The sequence below is a fragment of the Passer domesticus genome, chromosome 6, assembly GCF_036417665.1.
Source record: "Passer domesticus isolate bPasDom1 chromosome 6, bPasDom1.hap1, whole genome shotgun sequence".
In the NCBI taxonomy this organism is placed as follows: domain Eukaryota; kingdom Metazoa; phylum Chordata; class Aves; order Passeriformes; family Passeridae; genus Passer; species Passer domesticus.
This window is the reverse complement of record NC_087479.1, coordinates 60,957,447-60,975,969: the sequence shown is the minus strand read 5'-3', so window position 1 is coordinate 60,975,969 and position 18,523 is coordinate 60,957,447. Positions and strand designations below refer to the sequence as shown.

General features: G+C 34.4%; 1 protein-coding gene across 4 annotated transcripts in view; it reads left to right on the top strand.

Annotated features, from left to right (window-relative positions):
* GAS2 (growth arrest specific 2) overlaps positions 1 to 18,523 on the top strand; it is a 93,407-nt gene that overhangs the window by 55,413 nt on the left and 19,471 nt on the right. For 2 of the 4 annotated variants that reach the window (XM_064426200.1, XM_064426202.1), the window contains one exon: positions 2,575 to 2,682. In XM_064426200.1, coding sequence (XP_064282270.1) covers positions 2,575 to 2,682 — 108 coding nt within the window. Of the gene's footprint in view, positions 1 to 2,574; positions 2,683 to 6,908; positions 10,133 to 16,754; positions 17,922 to 18,523 lie in introns of those variants that run through there. The other 2 variants (XM_064426201.1, XM_064426203.1) reach the window with 2 other exon arrangements.

Here is an 18,523-nt window from a genome sequence, read left to right as displayed (position 1 = left end):
CTACTACATTGCAAGGTAGATGTGCCACCTGGGAGTTACAAAGCACTTCTTGAAAAATCCATGTGCCACTTTCCTGTTACAAAGAGCAGATGGAATATAATGTTCCTTCATTTTATTGAAACACTTCTTTTATTTGATGACTATAATTACATTTAAAATTTTCTGGTTTGTATTTCTTCCTTAACTTTGCAAAAGGACTTGTGTTTCAACAGAATTGAGAAAGAACAGTTATGTGTAGAAGGAGGCTGGTGACTGCATATCATGTAGAAATTGAACAGGGAGAAAGCAGGTTTTCTCTAACCACCTCCTTTAATTTAGAAAGCAGTATGGATAGAAACAGAATGGAATTCATCCAGCTAGAATCCTGACCTGCACTGCCCCAGACACTCACACCATAAAATAGCAGCAGTTTCTCATATAGTCCAGACTTAAAATAAAATAGAATATAATTCCTGCCTCTGCTTCCTTATTTGATTTCCAAATTCCACTCAATGCTTCTGTGTCCTTTGGGACAGTAAGGCAATGGAACCCTCAACAGCAGGATCAGCAGTGAAGATCTTATTATCCTCTGCTTTACATCAGAATAGAACTGTTGGCTTTCATTCTCCACAGGCAGAAGATGGGTCTATTTTGCTTACAGTTCAAAACAGCCTTGAATGTGTTTAGGCCCAGTTACTCTGGGGGTTTGATTCCTTATATGAACTCTGGTGGATGAAGCATTAAGTTCCTACTACCCATGTTCAGCTGTCAGGGTGATAATGCCATAGGATATTATGTCAGGAATCCCTCATTATTGAACAATATTCAGAGGGCCATTGCCAAAAAACTCCCTAAGCACAATTCCAGTCTTGGTACCACCTTCCAAGAAATACAGGAGTACACCTTTTTCATCCTCAGCAACCTGCACTTGGATTTAAGTAATCAGCCACTGATTTCATTTAAGTTATTCCTATTGTACATTAACTATCTAGAAATGGAGGCTAAGTCTCATCCATGTTGATAAAAATAATTTGAGTAACTGATGTTAAAATTCAAAACTTGATACATTCAAACTGAGGACAACTCATCTGATACTTGAGAAATACTTTTTGTGTGTAAAATACATGTAGAGCTCCTCTGTTACGTGTTATTTTAGTTATTTTTCTTCATAAAAATATTATTCCCTGATTAAAAATAAATAAGTCTTAAGAATACTTATAAAAACCCTCCACAATTAATTAATTAATGATGTTATTCAAATAAAGGCATTGAACCATTTCAGAAATATCTGGAAAGCCTTTAAATCACTCAACAGGGCTAGTTTCAAAAATAGAGAAACAATAATTGGTTGCCTTTCTGGCTTATTTAACATACTGCAACCTAATTCTTAAAGCAGATCTGAAGAAACGTTTGTACTTCACAAACCTTATCTATTCTTGATAAACAAAACACTCATTAGAGTGCTACAGCTTTGGCCAAGCATTTTTTCTTTTTATGAAACAATATAAGACTTTAATTTGTTAGCTCTTCTGAAAATATCCTTTCCTGGGCCTCAGACCATTTTTACAGGCCTTGGTTTACAAACTGGATATGAAAATGTCTTTGGAATATTGTTTGAAGTGGACAAACATCTACAGGTTCCTCTGGCATTCTGCATTGTTTGGTGCTGACATACTAGGTAGGTATTTTGTCCAAGAAAAACTCAGTGTATGAAAATGCTGCACTTATTCTCACTGTTCCTATGCAGAAGTGCAATTTGAATGCCAAGGAAGAGTTTCACAGCCAGACCTGCTCTTTTGATATTGATGCCTTTGCTACTTTCCCATCATTTAGGAGTATAAAATGTACTTGTACTAAACATCAATGTCTTTGGTAGCACATGCCAGAGCAAGGAGGCCAAAGTCAAGCTGGTGCAGCTAATAACATGCAGGAAGGTGGTTTTCATCTGTTTCTTCTCAGCCCTTATTTTTTGGGGTTATGTAGTTAGGTTTGGCAATGATAGTGTTCTTGAGGTCCCTTAAATTAACTTGGATTTAGCTAGCCCTAACAAGGAGATCATCAAATGGTAGTTGAAACTGCTGGGGGGTGTCTTGGCATTAATTTTTCATCATGTCACAATATTTTCTGTATGCTTTTTTCCTAAGGGGTTTGAGCACAATTTTAAAGAGGCAGAGCCTCTTAATGGTAAGGAAGACACCTGTATATGTATATATATTTAGAAGGCAGGATGCATCTTGTGACATCTTCATTTTGCCTGTTAACTATATTAGCACTTTGAGCTGATTCATCATAAAATACTGAGAATGCAGTTACAAAAGTTTGGTGCTAGACTCCACGTAGCAAACTGCTTGACTTCAGATAAAGAGTGCAAATTTGATGCTGAACTGTGTAACTATTTTAACTCGGCTACTAAATCATTGTTATTGGAAGCACCATAGGGTGCTTTCTGGGGTTACGGAAATGTTAAGCAAAACCAAGAAAAATATCATCAATTAATACTTATATTAAATGATACATTATGACAAGTGTCTTATTGAATGTTTTGGTATCCATGCTATTTTAAACAGTTCCTATTAATAACTTCTTGTTTTATAGGTTAAACACATTTCTGAAGATCCACCTTGTAAATGCCCTAATAAGTTCTGTGTGGAGCGTCTTTCACAGGGAAGATACAGAGTTGGAGAGAAGATCCTTTTTATTAGGGTAAAGATTTTATTATCACATTTTGTTTTTACTTTACTGCTACCTTCCACTTTGAAAATTACATCACTGATTAACAGGAAAAAATATTTCTGGTTAACCAGCACTGACTCATTTTTATGACACAGTTGGAGAATAAATAACCTACGGTGTGTTAACTGGCCCAAGGAATTATTAGTATGTGATAAATATCCTTCTGACTTTAGATCATTGAATTTGCTCTCTCTTTAATCAATTGCAACCAAAAGAAAAGTATTCAGAAATAGAGCTGGTGACTTCTCGGTTTGGCTTGAAAGAATATCCACTGCATTAAAACAGCCTTTCTCCCACTCTGTTTTGGCTGATACTATTTAACAGATCAGGAAACAGATCAAAGGCTTCATGATCATTGAATTGCCAAGTCATGACTAAGATATATTGCTAAAGCAGTGTGAGCAAACCGTTAAAATCCATAGTACATCATTTGATTGACAGATATTTCCAAACCCAGAGCTGTATTGCAGACTTTGTGTGTAGATTATTAACTCCCATAGCACAAAGTTAATCAGTATCAATATTTGCTAGCATTATTATGTGGCTGAATTTAGCACATCTTTACTTTCAAAGATTAATTCATCTGATCCACTTAATCGTCTCTATAGATGGCTATGGTAATAATAATTGAAAATATGCTAATCTTGTTATTCTGTAGTTGTATGTTAAGAATATGATTCATACTACACTTCTTCCCATCTTCCTCTCCACATGCACTATTCTTGAGTCATGACTTGACAAAATGATAGGTCTTGCTCTCAAATAACTGTTATCCCTATTTTGCTAAAGGCTCATAACTGTGACCTGATAAAACTGAGCACTTGTAAACAGAAGAAGTCAGAGGGATCACTTCTTATCTGCAGAAGTGAAGTTCCTGGTTCAACAAAATACCAGAGCGCTTATTCAGTCACAAACTTCTGCTTCACATAACTCACAGTGAAGTCAATGAAGGCAGATAAGGGTTTGGGTTCTCTCGGGAGTGTGAAGTTGGGAACATGTATAAGTATTGTGCTGAATAAGTAATAAGAACTCCTAATTAATTCAGTAATAGGTCATAAAGAAGAAGAAATAAGGGATTTTTTAAATCTCACAGATATTTGAGTATAAAGGATTAATAGCTTTTCTGGTTTGTAGCTAGTAAGGGACTTTTTTAAAATTCTGCAGTATATTTAGGCAATAGCTTTAGTACTAGTTTCAAACCACTTTGAAGAAGGTAATGATTATTAACTAAAGACCTCAGTAATCTGGCACAGTTTAACATTTACATTTTCTTCCTTTTGGTTTTCATTTTAAAAACAGTATCAAAGTATTTTTAATATTTTTGTTTTGAGAAACTTGAGTTCTGCCAGAATGGTGAGTGTCAAATTCCCTTTTGCTGACTTCTTTATTATGCAATCTAGTCCAAGCCAGATTTCATTCCAAGTTTGCAAACAAAAATCCCTTTCCATATCACACTACTGCATTCCAAGTTGAATTGTGCAAAAAAATAATAGTAATATAGATTAGGTAATAAACAGCAGTATTAAAGATCATTCCTGCAAAACTTATATAAATGGAAACTTGCCATGCATTTCAGTGGGAACAAGTTCATTTTCCTAGGTTTTAAATGTCAATTGTCTTCTGGTTCTGGTTGGTTTGAACTTCATCTTGGAACATTTCACTGAATCACAGTAAGTTTTTACCCTTCACTCTACATGTTCTTGAGTACATAACTAGATACATTAGCCTTTCTTTGGACAGTTGTGAAAAGCAGATTCAGGGTGTGTAGCTGATTTTTAATTGTGTTGGTATTTGGCACCGAATTTGATGCCACTGAGGTAGTTCCTCCTAGGCTGTATGTTCTTTACACAGCGTGACACAGCCAAATAAATGCCATTTGTTTACAACCCAATGTGTTCTAGTTAAATTGAGATCAACAGTTTCATTGTTTGAAGATGGCTTAGTATATCCACTACTGTATTAGCCTATTAGCTTTCTGCAGTAACCTTTAGAGAATTTAAAAAATCTATCATTTCAGGAATGCTACAAGTATGTCAAGTGGTAGGAGTTAACTCCTATTAATTGATGGCTAAGATTATTTTTTCAGAAATTATTTAATAATATTTGTATTTTTTTTCTAATTCTGCAAGTTCTGTTAGGAAAAAGACCCCAAAACCAGCATTCAAACCAGAAGAGAAAGTGTCCCAAGTTCCTCTTTTATTAATTTATATCTATATATGGAATAAGTGAAAAAGGAATAGCAAAGCAAAATAAAACATGGCAGAGCATAGATTTCAAGGAAAAAAATCACAGAAACAAAGTACATGTGTCAATTTGAAGTGATTCCTAAGGAAAGGAAATAATTTGGAATATGTAGCAAAAAGTGTCCCATTAAAATTAGAGTAATTTTTTTCTTTTAACATGGGAAAATATTTAATTTCCTAATAGAAATTTTAAATCCATGAATTAAGGGGAATTACGAAACTTCATAAAAACATTAAGATGCTTGAATCTCCTGATAAAATTGCATGCCCCAAAAGCAGTTTCTTACGAAATGTTTCCATAATGCATAAACTGAATATGATTAAAATAATGCTGTGGTGGCTTAGATCCTAAAAATGTATTTTCAATAAAAATTTATCTGCTTGTAGATTCTTTTTCCTTCCTTCCAAGTAGGAACGATTCTAAATTCCACTTCCACAGAAAAGATGGAAGACATATTTTACATTAATGGATTATATTAATAAGTTAAAATAAATGATAAATGACCATCTTATTTAAAATTGAAACACTGGTTCACAATTAGCAGGATCTCTGTATGTGTGCAACATAAAATTAATCATTTGCTTTTTCACTCTCCTACCATCCTACCATTATGCCTTAAACTTTCAGAATGGAACTGAATGAAGAAACCTATTTTTAAAAATAAAGAATAACAAGTCATGAAAACTTGTAAAAATGTTTGGGTCATAAATTGGGAGAGAGTCACAGAGTTTGAAGTGCTTGCTTCTTGCAGAAGGCAGCAGAGATTTCTATAGTAAGAAATGTCAATCACACCTGTACAAAAAGTACTTCTTTAACATTTTCAGTGACAGGAATTCTGTTTTCAAGTTACCTCGTGTTGCATTGTATATGCATTAGTATGAAAATTTTCCCCAAACTAACCAGCTTCTCTCAGAAGGATCTGTCATTTTGGTCCATACCTATGATGACATTCAAATTGTTGGGAAATTATCTGTAGTGCAAATGGAGTCACATTAGATGATGTAATGGGTCCTGGTTTTAAAGCTTCTGATTTTTCCTGTGACATATAGATGTGTTCTCTGCCTTGTAGACCAGTTGATAAGTATGTGATTGCTCTTAAATATTTGACCTTGTATTCTTAATAATTAATATCATGTAACATTAATTTGCTATAGTAATAATACAATGTTTATTTAATACTTTCTTCTTTTAAATCCCAGGAAAGGAAAGGTGTTATTTACCTGCTAGAGTACCTGTGTAGAAACATTATTTTCAGATTCACTGGCATAATATATGTGTAATATATATGTTTTTATAAATATATATATAGAAAAATCACTCTGCAGACAGTCTAATATGGACTATTGCGTCTTCCTGGTGAGAAGGATGTACTTGTGTATAAATATAGAAGTACATTTTACTCAAAACCATCCAGGTAGGGATGATGTATCATATAGCATATAAGAACTGAAAAGACAGAGAAGTAGAAAGCAAATTGATTATACAGATCTCAAATGCTTTGCTCTGACTTTCCAATTCAAATGCATAAGTTGTACTCATAGCTTTTGTGTGGTGTGTTTCTGTCTTTTGTTTTTCCTTCAACATAATATTCCTAGCTTTTTTTTTTTTTGTCTTCCTTATTCCAAAGATTTTCACAGTTGTTCTGCTTTTCCCAGGCCTACTTACTTCCAGTCTTTCAATACCTTCACTTTCAATACTTTCACTCCAAGTTTATGTTATTAGCAGTGAAAATCCTTTCCTGAGCTTTATCCACAAAAAATAACTTTCCAGGGTGTTTAAAATGTCAAAATCATGGGCACATGAGGAGTTTTCAATTACCCTAACTCTAAAGGAGATACAGTGGGATGCCTGGGATCTTGTGAGTGAATTCTGAAAACACATCTTGGGCCTCGGGACAGCAACAGTCATTGGTCTCTTTGGGCTTCTAATCTCAGTCTTCTTTGTGTTTGTAGACACCTACAGTAATTCTCAACTTAAGACTGTAAAAGACCTGGGGAAAGGCATGTCTGAAGTCCAGCCCTATTTTGTGCCCAGATACGAGTTGGTTTTGGAGACCTTTCAGCTGGACACTTCTTTACTTTGTGCCAATTCCTCTCCAACAGCTTTACAATCACAGAAAAGATGACATTTCAGTCTCGTGCTACTGAAGGTGGAATTCTTCTCCGCCTTCTCAGGTTTCATTTATTGTTAAAAAAAAAAAAAAAAAAAGTCCTTAAAGGGCCAGTAAAATTCACTGCACAGGACTCAAAAGCTCTTGGACAAACAGTGATACTGAACGTGTTAGTGGGGTGGCTGGAATTGAGTGCTGCCTACAGAACTGTCAGGAAATCCATTTTATTCTACACTCTACCATTAATCTTTTGACATTAGGCAGAACCCTGCCCTGCTCCACCTTAAGTTGCAGCTTGCTTGTTCTTTTAGTTACCCTTTCTCTCCTGCCTCTCCCTTTATTCTTTATTTTTTTTCCCCTTCCTGCCTGCAGCTTTTCTTATTTAGGCCTAGATGCCTCCATGGAGACAGAAGCCCATGGACATCTCTCTCTTCACTTTGTACCTGATGATGCTGGTTTTGCACTCAGTAAAAAAGCAGCTACAGCTCCCCTATCTGGTCCTTTCAAGAACTGAGATTTCTAGTTAAATAGTTGACTGACTTTCATTGAGTATAAAGTATGAGAAATTAAATACATATTTTTTGCCCCTCTTGATTTAATTTTCTACCTTTTTTCACTGATGTACTGCATTTGTGCAGCCATTCATGTTAATTTAGTGTCTAGAACTTTGAAAGGGTTCATTAGAAACTTCTTTACAAAAAAACCCTTTGTAAGTCAAATGATTAGCTCCTAATTTAATGGAAAACTGTTGAAGTTACTCCATTTTACTTTCACCCAATGAAGTTCTTGTTAGACTTGGTGGAAATTTTTTTACAGAATATGTCTTTGACGCAATATTCAGATTCAGTGGAACTGACAGGCTGTGCAATAGCTCTGCAATTTTTCTCACTAGCTTAGACTTGTTTGCTTCAGTGACCTCCTTCTGTGGACAATCAAATACTGTGTTTTCTTTAATTCCAAGTGTCTCCCTCTATTCATTATTGCACAATGAAAACTCCATTTGGAGATAAGAAAAATTTTTAGCAAATCATATTGGCTTTTTTAGGGTGTAATGCATCTTCAAGAAGAGTAACATTCTAGTTCTTGGAAAATTACCTGTGGTAATTTTCTGCCTTAGTATTTATAATTCAGGCTTCTAGATCTGAAGTTATAACAGTATTACATTATCTGAAATTAGTAGAATGAGAATTCTTCTCAGGAGGAGGCTAGGATAGAATATTCTGAAGCTTTGTGTCTAAAAGTATCACCCTAAAATTCAGCTGTTTTCCTTAGCAAGAGCTAAAGATGGCAAAGCAAGACATTCCCCAGGTGTAATGGGGAGTTTCCTTTTCTGGCAAGAATAAACTAGGGTAAAATTACCCTGCACAACAGCACCAGAAGTATTTTCTGTGTGGTAATTAATTATACAAAAAACATTGTCAATACTTTAAAGATAAATAAAGATGAGTAACAAAGCTGGGAAAATATGCAGTATTTATCTCATTATTTTAGACTTTTTTCCCCCCTCAATACCGAGAATACAAAAATAGACCAAGTTATATAACTTCCCTCTTCTCCTTTTTTTGTGCTTCTCTTACTCCTTTTATATTACAGGTAATGGACCAGCATCTCCACAGCTAAGAACCCATGTAGACTGCTAATCAAATCCACCACTAATCTACAGACAAGAATTTTCAAAACAAAAAGCCTTTATTTATAGTGTGTTGTTGAGAACTAAGGATTGGATCCTATAAGTTTATACTGAAAATATTAGTGGGGAAAAGTATTTCCTTTCTCTCAGTTATTACTTTGTGTTTCTGTTGAATAGATAAATCATTTTATAAGAATCCATTTGACATTTACTAGACAATACTATATTCTGCATTTATGATGGGACAGCAGCATGTGCTCGCAGTTTAGAAGACAGTTTATTAAACCTGATGCTTTAGAAATGGAGATGCTGCTATTTGTGGTGTTGCTTTTAAAGGGTAGCACTGAGCTTTACATTTCTTCTGTAAGCTTTTTCTTTGGTGAGTTGACTAGGTATGACACTAATGGAAGTACATTTAACAGAGTCAAGGTAAGTATATCTGTCTTTTATAGAAGAATGCTAAAATATTTGTATGGTGAATTTAGGTTAATATTCTTCACTGTAGGTTTAGATAATTACTATACAATGCTAATTGAAAAGGAAAAAGTCCCACCTGATTCTTTATGATATACAGTGTGTACAGTATACTTTTCTACTGTAAACATAACTCCTGCTGCCATCTGGAGAGAAGAAAAAATGTGGCTTATGGCTTATGTGGTGGCATCTGTTAACCAAAGCTTCTGCGCTGTTCATAAGGGATTGTCATTGGAGGTTTAGGATTCAGGCATGGAAATGCATTGACTATCTATTGCCATATTCCTTAGCTTTAGTGTAATACTCTTAGAGAAATCTTAGCCTACATGGGAATTTCCCATTGGCTTTATATCTTGACTCGGGAATTATGGTTCTGCCTAGAACTGGGCTGGCCACGATTTAACATAAAGTGGTATGTGGGCTTTTAAAATATTTAATACAATGTGGTTTTACCTTTCTATTCCTAAAACCGGGAGGAAGTTAGAGTGTGTTCTTAAAAATATTTTATTTCTTTGTCATTCTCTTGTCAGTGTGAAAGCAAGTTTTTTCCTCTCGTTATATTCAGTTACACTTTGTAAGTATTCGTGTTGTTCACCAAAAACTGTATCTGCTATATTTCATGTTTAAACTCCACCTCTGGCAATATGCATATAAAGGTATAAAGTACTTTTTACAATATGTCAACACAGCAGGATTTTATCCCATGTGTTTATTGATGACTTTGTCCTCTCTGACACCTTCTAGTTCTGACCAGAGGAAAAGTAATCAATATTTCCAAATCCTTTCTCATGTTGAAATACAGAACGTATTTTAATGAGAATAGTGATGATTTGCATGGCAGAGAGTTTATCAACTAGTCTGTTCCAGCAGGATTTTGTCTTTGCTAGCAGAAGCTGTCACATGCCCATTCTTTCTAGAGAGATGGGAGAAGTTGAATTTTTATTTTTGGTTTTTATTCTCTTTAAAAGTTTTGGTGGCTTTTGTTTGTTTGTTTGTTTTTGGTTTTTTTTTTTTTTTTTTGGTTTTTTTGTGTGTGGGGGGGGTTGTTTGTTTTGTTGTTTTTGGTTTTTTGTGGTGGTTTTTTTTTGTTTGGTTTTTTTTTTTTTTTTGTTTTGTTTTTTTTTTTGGGTTTTTTTTGGGTTTTTTTTTTTTGTTAGAATCAGAGGGATGCCTTCATCTCATCTTCAGGGTTCTTTCAGTGGAGAGGAACAAGAAATTCCTCTCTATTTTCTATGCTAATTAATGGAATTTATAATCAAACTACAGAGTTACATAGCATTTTGTATTATTTGTCTTTCAGATTAAAAATGTAAAAATTAAACTGTCAATTTGATATATTTTGGTTATAAATTTTGGGGATGCTTTTTACCTCGATTTATTTAGATTCTATTTTGAGATGTTATACTACAACTTTAAAAGAAAAGAAACTCATACAGAACTTAAGCTGCATCTGCGCCAGTCAGTGGGAATAGATTATCTTTCAAAAAATAAAAATAATTATATAACAAGAAACTCTTATGGTAGCAAAGCAATAAAATGAGACCTTTATCTATAACAGTTATGTCCTTTAATTATTTATTAGTCTAGACTATTTCAAAGACTATGAAACAGTCATGATAAATTCAGTGTATCTCTCTTATATTGCAATAACAGAAATAATACTCTTAGGATATATTGAATAATGCTTTTTCAGTGCAGATTTTTAGATTTTTATCTAAACTACAACATATAAAAAAATTTCCTTTCAAATATAATTTGCTTCTAACAATTTAGGATAGTATTAATAGCTATTTTTACTTAATATTTTAAATTCCATTTGTTAATGTAAATAATTTTAAATGACTGGAAAATATTGTTGCCTACATTAAGGTAGAATTAAGGAAAGAGATTTTAAGGTTAAGTGCACTCAAATTTTATATATGTTATTTTAATATAATGACAGCTTGCCCTTCAAGCTCTTTGTGGTGAACTGTATAAAATTTAGTTCATGATCAAAATACATGAGAGATTAAAATACAGGTTTTAGTAGTTCCACAGGTACCTGTAAGATCCTAGACTTGGGAGTATTAGTTATTGTTTTTCTCCTTGAGCTGGTCATCTCCTTGTATATCACAAATGGAAATAGCTGTATCTAGTGACTATGCCAGTTCACATGGGACCAGATTTGTGCTTCCCCGGCACCTCCATCAGCAGAAATCACAAATGCCCAGCAAAGGTCACCATTTGATCCTGACTTTATTTTCTTTGGTTTTGTTTATTTTCTTCTCTACATTAGAAGTTTGAGTCCAAGACCGCTTACATGCTTTGTGCATCAAATAATGAATTTTCACTGAAGTTTGTTGTGTAGTTGCCCTCCTTTAACAACAGAACATTAAGGAAACTGTAATTACTTCATTTTTGCCTTGATTAAAAGTTTCTTAATTATCACATGAATGCTACAAAATAAGTACTAACTTAGAGATGGGTTCAGGTTGTTGGAAATGCCCTGAAGTCAGTGGTAGCCCACACAAGCCATGGGATAAAACTCCTATCTTAATGTGGAATTTGGAGTTAAAACTGAATATGCAGTTGCCATTATTTATCCCCTTCTGAAAATAATATAGTTCAAGATGTCTTCTAGTAATGAACTATGAGGGTTAGCTGTACGCAAAAACAAACTTTCCCCTATATTTTGATTTTTTAAATGGTGAATGCTCAAATTTCTAACACTTTTTTAATACTTTTTTTTAATAAATTGTTTTACAAATCTCATTGAGATCTAAATCATCTTTTACTCTTTTTGTTGTCACTGATTTTTGAAACTCAGAACAAAACAAGAATACGTTGCTATGAGGAAGTTTTAAACAGAGAAAACATTTTCTTTGCCAAAGATTAATAAACTTGGGAGATCCCAGAGTTAACTGTTATCTTAAGTGTATCTACCAAAAACCAGCAACTACTAAACTGAAGACCAGCTATAGATTGCTCATCAAGTCGTAAATCAGCATCACTTGATACCAATTGCTTCATGGTGTGCTATCATAAGCACACCAACTCATGAGAATTGGATTTTCAACTCATGAAAATTGGATTTTCATCTCCTGAAAATTGGATTTACCTAAAGGTTTAAAATACAACTCAAGCTCCCCCCACTTCCCCCCCACCCTGTAAAATTCCACATACCAGGTCATTAAAATTTCTTATTTTATTAAGATATTATTTCAGTCATGGGAACAGATGCTGAAGTGCTTTAGTTATAAACACTATATTTAGATGAATATATGCTGTGAAAATTATTAGATATTTTGCTAGATATTTTAGGTTTTGCAGTCCTGAGAATGTACCTCTTCTCTAAACAACTAGATGCAGCTCGCTCTGAAGCTTTTACTATTCAGAAGAGGGCCAGAACTGTTGCCCAAAACATCCCATTTGTGCTACTTACTAGGTTGTGATTGCTTTTGTAAATAATACTGAAATAAAGTTAAGTAATTTTTAAATTTGCATTAAGGTTTTATGTAGAATCATAGAATGGTTTGGTTTGGAAGGGAGCCTTAGATGTCATCTAGTCCAACCTCCTCCTATAAGCAGAGGTTTCTTCAACTAGACCAGGTTGCTCACCCATCCATCCTGGCCTTGAATGTTTCCAGGGATGGGACATCCACAGTCTCTCTGGGAAACTTGTGCCATGGCCTCACCACCCTCGTTGTAAAACACTTATTCCTTATATCTCATCTAAATCAACTCTCACATCAGTTTAAAACCATCACCCCTTATCACAACACAGCCTAAGGAAAATTGCTGCTTCCTCTGCTGTGTTTACTGCCTTGGACAGTCTTGCTTTTCTCAACCTTTAGCATGATACCACGGTAGCTTAACATGAACTTTAATGTATGTAAGGGTAATTATTGATTCATAAGGAGATATGTTTATAACAATCTGGCAAATGCATAACCATGATAATTTTCCGTCTCATTTGAAGTAAGTTTTAATAATCTCAAAGATTTTTTAAATATGAGGGAAATGGGTTTCTGCCTCTGTGTCAAAGTTTCTCATCTGCACATAAAGGTTTCTGTAAAGGTTTCTACCTCATCTGTGCTCTGCCCCGCAACCCGCCATCTTAAATCCTTCCTTTTCCTTAATTTTTAATTTTTATTTTTCCTTTTGAATGAAGATGTCATGGAATATTTGATCTCTATACAGTGAATCTTGATCTGGAGCCCAGACACAATTTTGAATCTTTCCATTGGAATAACTATGGATCTGGGCAAGCGGTTCTGGTGTGGCAGGAAAATTCAAAGACAGGAGTAGCCAGGGGCTTTTGGCTTGGCAACCAACTGATGGCTTCCTGGCCCTGTTCTTCTAGCATGATTTTAGATGGAGCATATCAATAGGTCACTTAAAGGCAGCCCAGGTAAGTCACAAAATGAGTTTCTATTTGAATTTTTTTTTTTAACTGCCACAGATATTTAACCTTTTGATACCATTTTGCTCTTGGTAACATTTAGCATGTTGCTTTCCCTAGAAGATATTTGAGCTCAACTAAAGTGGTATTGCTTTAGGTTTCAAAATACCTCCTGGTTTCCGTCAAGGGAACACATAAAAAATTGTTGAAGCAGTTATTCTTTTTATAGCTCAGGTTTCACTTCCCATATCAGACGTGAGAAACATGTTGCCATTAGCTAGCCTATTATAAACCCAGTTAAACTAATATAGCTCACTTATTTTCAGACACTGTAGTTGAAGATAATACTTAAATACTGTTTTGAACAATAAATTTAATTATTTATATAATACAGTTTAAAAATTCCTAACCTAAAACATTTCCCAGTCAAAATGTATGTGTTTTAAATGTATTTTAGATATTTGGAATTTTTATTTTAATTTTTCTTTTTACATGTATTTCTGTGGTGTCTAAGGTGTAGAACCATAGCAGTATTCAGAATTCTGTGTAGAACCTTCAAACCCAACTCACATAAATCAAATAAAATGGTAGGCTGCAAAAAACTCAGTGTTTCAGAAATTTCAGTGGTGCTCATGCAAATTTCTTTTACTTAACAACTTCCTCATGATTCACTGACAGGCAAGAGGGATAAGGAAAATTTAGCATTTCATAAGGGTACAAAGAATCCTGTTTCTGTTTCATTCTCTCCTCTCCAACCCAGTTTCTCCAAGTATTGGCAAGCCAAAGAATGATATCATGGCAATTTCATGCTGAAAGTGTACATTGTTCTCATCTCCCTCCTTCTCTTTAGTCTTTGCTGAGTGGTGGGATTTTTTTTTTCTGTTTTGTTTTTAAATTTAATATAGTGTTTGCAAAAGATACTGTAGAAAGTTCTACTTAACAATTCTTAGCAATTCTGGACATAAACCCAGATTCTGAAGGAGGCCATGAAAACCTGGTCTGCATGTATTGATAATTGTGTATAATTTTGTTAGATTCAGCTATAATATAGCTAATTTACTCAGGGTTACAGTCTTACTTGCCTAATTTTAAAACACATTTCCAACTTAGGAAAAGTAATAGCAAAGGAGATGTGGTTTTGTTCAGAGATTTTTTTATTAGCTATTATCATTTTAGTATTCAGTCTTGACATAGCCCTGAGTACAGCACAAAAAAAAATTAAATCTCTGAGAAGTAAAGCTGGTTCTCAGTGCTTCAGGAATTCCTACCAGTACAAAAATTTTTTGAGGACAAATAAGCAAACAATGTTTTTGGAGTATCTCAGTATATATGGAATAGTAGGGCAAAAGCTTTTTATTAAATGTGCAAGGCATCCACATCCCTTCTTTCAGACTGGTGAAAAGCAATATGTCTGTAACATACTGACAAGGCTTGTGATGGTGCTTTTCTAACTCTGTCTGTTCTCTACTCTTGTTTCCATTTAGTCCAAAAGCTGCCTTGAGGTTTGAGCCAGAGGAGATGCCTTAAAGCTCAAAGCTTTATGCCATATACCATGGTGTCTGTGGCATGAAATCTTTGCTGTAGGAAATATGGAGATCATGTGTTTGATGCAGGTCTGGCAGTGTGTATATATATATATATCTAAAGGGTTCCTCAACGAGTATTTTTTGAAGCCAGGACTCTGGCTGTATTTGACTTCAAGCCATCAAGTAATTTTTTGCAGATTCTAGTGAATATGAATGTATCAACATTTAATACTTCAGGATTTTTTATGTAATATTCCCTTTTTGCTAATATTGAAGTAAAGAGTCCAGTTCAAAAACTAAGAGTATCCTGATGATGAAAGATTATATTGATGTGAAAATAGGTATAATTACATTTTACACTATGATCTTCACATTCATGTTTCTTAAACTGTTCAAAATTCATAATAACTGCTCAGGAGATACTGTGAGAGGAAAGTTACCTGGAAAGAATTTCTCAGCACTGGTGCTTAGCATTAGCAAAGCTTGTCTAAGGGAAAGATCTCTGTAGCTTTATCTCTGTTTACAGCTACTGCCTGAGGCTATCCATGATGCAATTAGAACTAAAAGTCTTGTCCTAACAATTAGTTTTCACTTTCAAGATTAACATAATAACAAAAATTGTTTAAAAACCGAAGCCTTTTGAGAATAAAAGCTAATACTAACTTAATAGATTCTCCAGTCTGAAGAAGTTTTGTTTTACAACACACATTCATTTTGCTTTATTCATAATACAGAAGTGGAAAAAATGTTATGAAGATCTATTATGATCTCCCAACTTAACACATATGTTTGCATTTAGGAACTCTTGTGTGCTTTACACTCCATCTTACCTGTGCACAGGGTACTTCATGTATTTTATGTGAGTGTGTTTGTGTGTGTAAGTTATACATGGGTGTGTACAAAGGCACATGTGCCACACTACTATCTGTGAAACCTAGTCCTTTGACTAAAAATTTAAAAATTTAGGTGACGTCAACTCAAAATACATCAAGGAGTGTTAATATGTTAACTGGGTAATTTTTAAACATGGGGGTGAATTAAAAGGGAGAACTGTACCCTTCAAGTATGGCAAATGGAAGAAGGAAATGTTGATTTAACCTTCTCTATTTTGGCCCTGAGTTTGAAATATTTATGTCTGCATGCTAATTTTTAATCTAGTCAAACTGTTTTGCAGAACAAATGCGCTATAATGAAAAGTATCTTTAAACTGCATATAGAGAGAGACACTGTGAAGACAAAGATGAGTGCACAAAGATTCTGTAGAAATTACTTTCCTCAGTGCCAGCTGGGAAACTGGTTCCTCAATAAAAATCGAAGAAAGCTTAAAGATTTAACAGATCTGTAGACAGTCAACTGAATTTTTTAGAAACTGCAACAGTGATTCCTAGTTAGGTCTGTGTTTAGAATATGCGGTAGATAAAATTTTGGGCACACAAGGTTTGTTAAATGTTCAGAGGGAGCATGCAGCCTCCTCTGTGATAACCTGAAAACAGGAGGAGAGGTAAGGTTAAAAAGGAAATCTTGCCTTCTCATGGATTAAGATATGGCCAGGGCACACCATGCAGGTGTGGAACAGAGGAAGCACTGTCTAGTGCACAGTTCAGATGTAGCAGCATTGAACAACAGACAATATTTGAGAAGGTATTTCAGTCAAGAATGTTTCCATTGCTTTTTCAGGCTTTACCAAAGCATCACTTGATCACCTTATCAAAGGGAAATCTATTATTCTGGCAAGAATTGAAAAGTACATCTCTGAAAGAAGTGAAATCTAAAGATGAAGTATTGAAGGATGCAAGAGTACTTGCATATTTGATGCATACATACTGGATTTGTCTAAACATAGCTCTTCTTTTTGTTGTATTTTTTTTAAATGAGTTTTACATAATTCTTGCTATTGCAGTCATGATTTAAAAGCATACATGCAATAGAAGTACTGCTTCTGTTCCTATTATGTGTGCTCACTCTGCCTTCCTGTTCTGAAATACAGGACTAAATGTTATAAAATTTATTCATGCTTCTGAGTAAGTGAAAAGTGGTTTGTGTTCTCTAAGATGGGAGTCAACATAGAGCCTAGCTATACACAAATGAGCACTGAGGAAAACACCTTTGCCAGGAATCAGTTCTAAATCAGAAACAAGTTTACATATTAAAAGGGAAAGGATAGAAACTCTGGGCTACTCTGTTAGAGTAATCAGTGTCTTTTTGGCAACTAGCACATTTTCCCTTTCCAAGATCTTTGCCAGAACCTAGAACAACGTTTCTTCTGGTATTTGCAGAAAGATATAAAACTGATGAGTGCAAAGAGATCCAGCATACTAGAATATATACAACAGGGAATTTCCATGTGACTGAATTGAAGTGCTGTCAGGTTACAGCTAGCAGCTATCAAAACTAAACTGAATTACTAATACTAACTTTAAATAATTCATTCCTGTGTCAAGAGAGTTACCAGATCCTAAAATTATTAAATACCCCACAGAAAAATAGCACAATATGAAAAATCTGTGCATTCTTTAAGTCTGATTCTCCTTTAACCCCATCAATTTTTTATCTTTAAAATTTCATGCCAAGGAAGTGTGGTTTTTTGGTAACATTTGCTGCACTTTAAATGGATTTCAGGGCTTGGCACCTGGTCAGCCCCTCACAAGTGTCATGAAAGTATAGTAAACTCTTGGAAAGCATTCCAAAGATAAACTTGGAATTCCACAGAACAAAAATGATAGTATTACCATGATTTTTCCTGGATCTGTCTCATGGAAAAGTGAGGATTCTGAACAAAGTTAGTATCAAATATGCTGTCAAAGTGGGGCTGTGGGGAGCAAGAACATCAATATTTTGCCTTTTATTGCCCAAATTTACCAAACTGGCAGTTTTGTGTCCATGTAAAATATCTTGTCTTGTGTCAAAGCAGTTAAAAATTCAACATTAACACACCAAACTACATGAGACTGATTTCAGCTGAAATTTATTTTGTGCTAAACAGTTTAGAATAAAAGCCTGAATAAAAAAAGTTCTGAATTGATTTATATGTGTACAATTTAGGACGTAAGTAAGATTTATCAATGTGGCTGAGAAATAAAATAGTTCTAATTTGTATGTTATGTTCAGTATTAATGGAGTAATAGTGTAAGGATATACACATAGATCTGGTAAGGAGATTCAAAAAATGGGTGTTATGACTGTGGCAAAATAGGGATGTGTATGAAATGAAACAGTGAATATCAGTACGTGAAAGTCATACATTTTTTAAGCTGAAATGCCAATCCTTAATTTCTCTATGGCAATATCATTACAGAGAAAACCCATTTTAAGTTCAAATATATTAGAAATTTGCTTTAAGATGATGGCAAGTGCTAATCTGGGCCCATAAAGAGAAGAAAAAGATGTAGCAAGAAAAGTTGGTATCAGTGAAATATCATGCAGCCATGTTGTCATATGTTAACTTC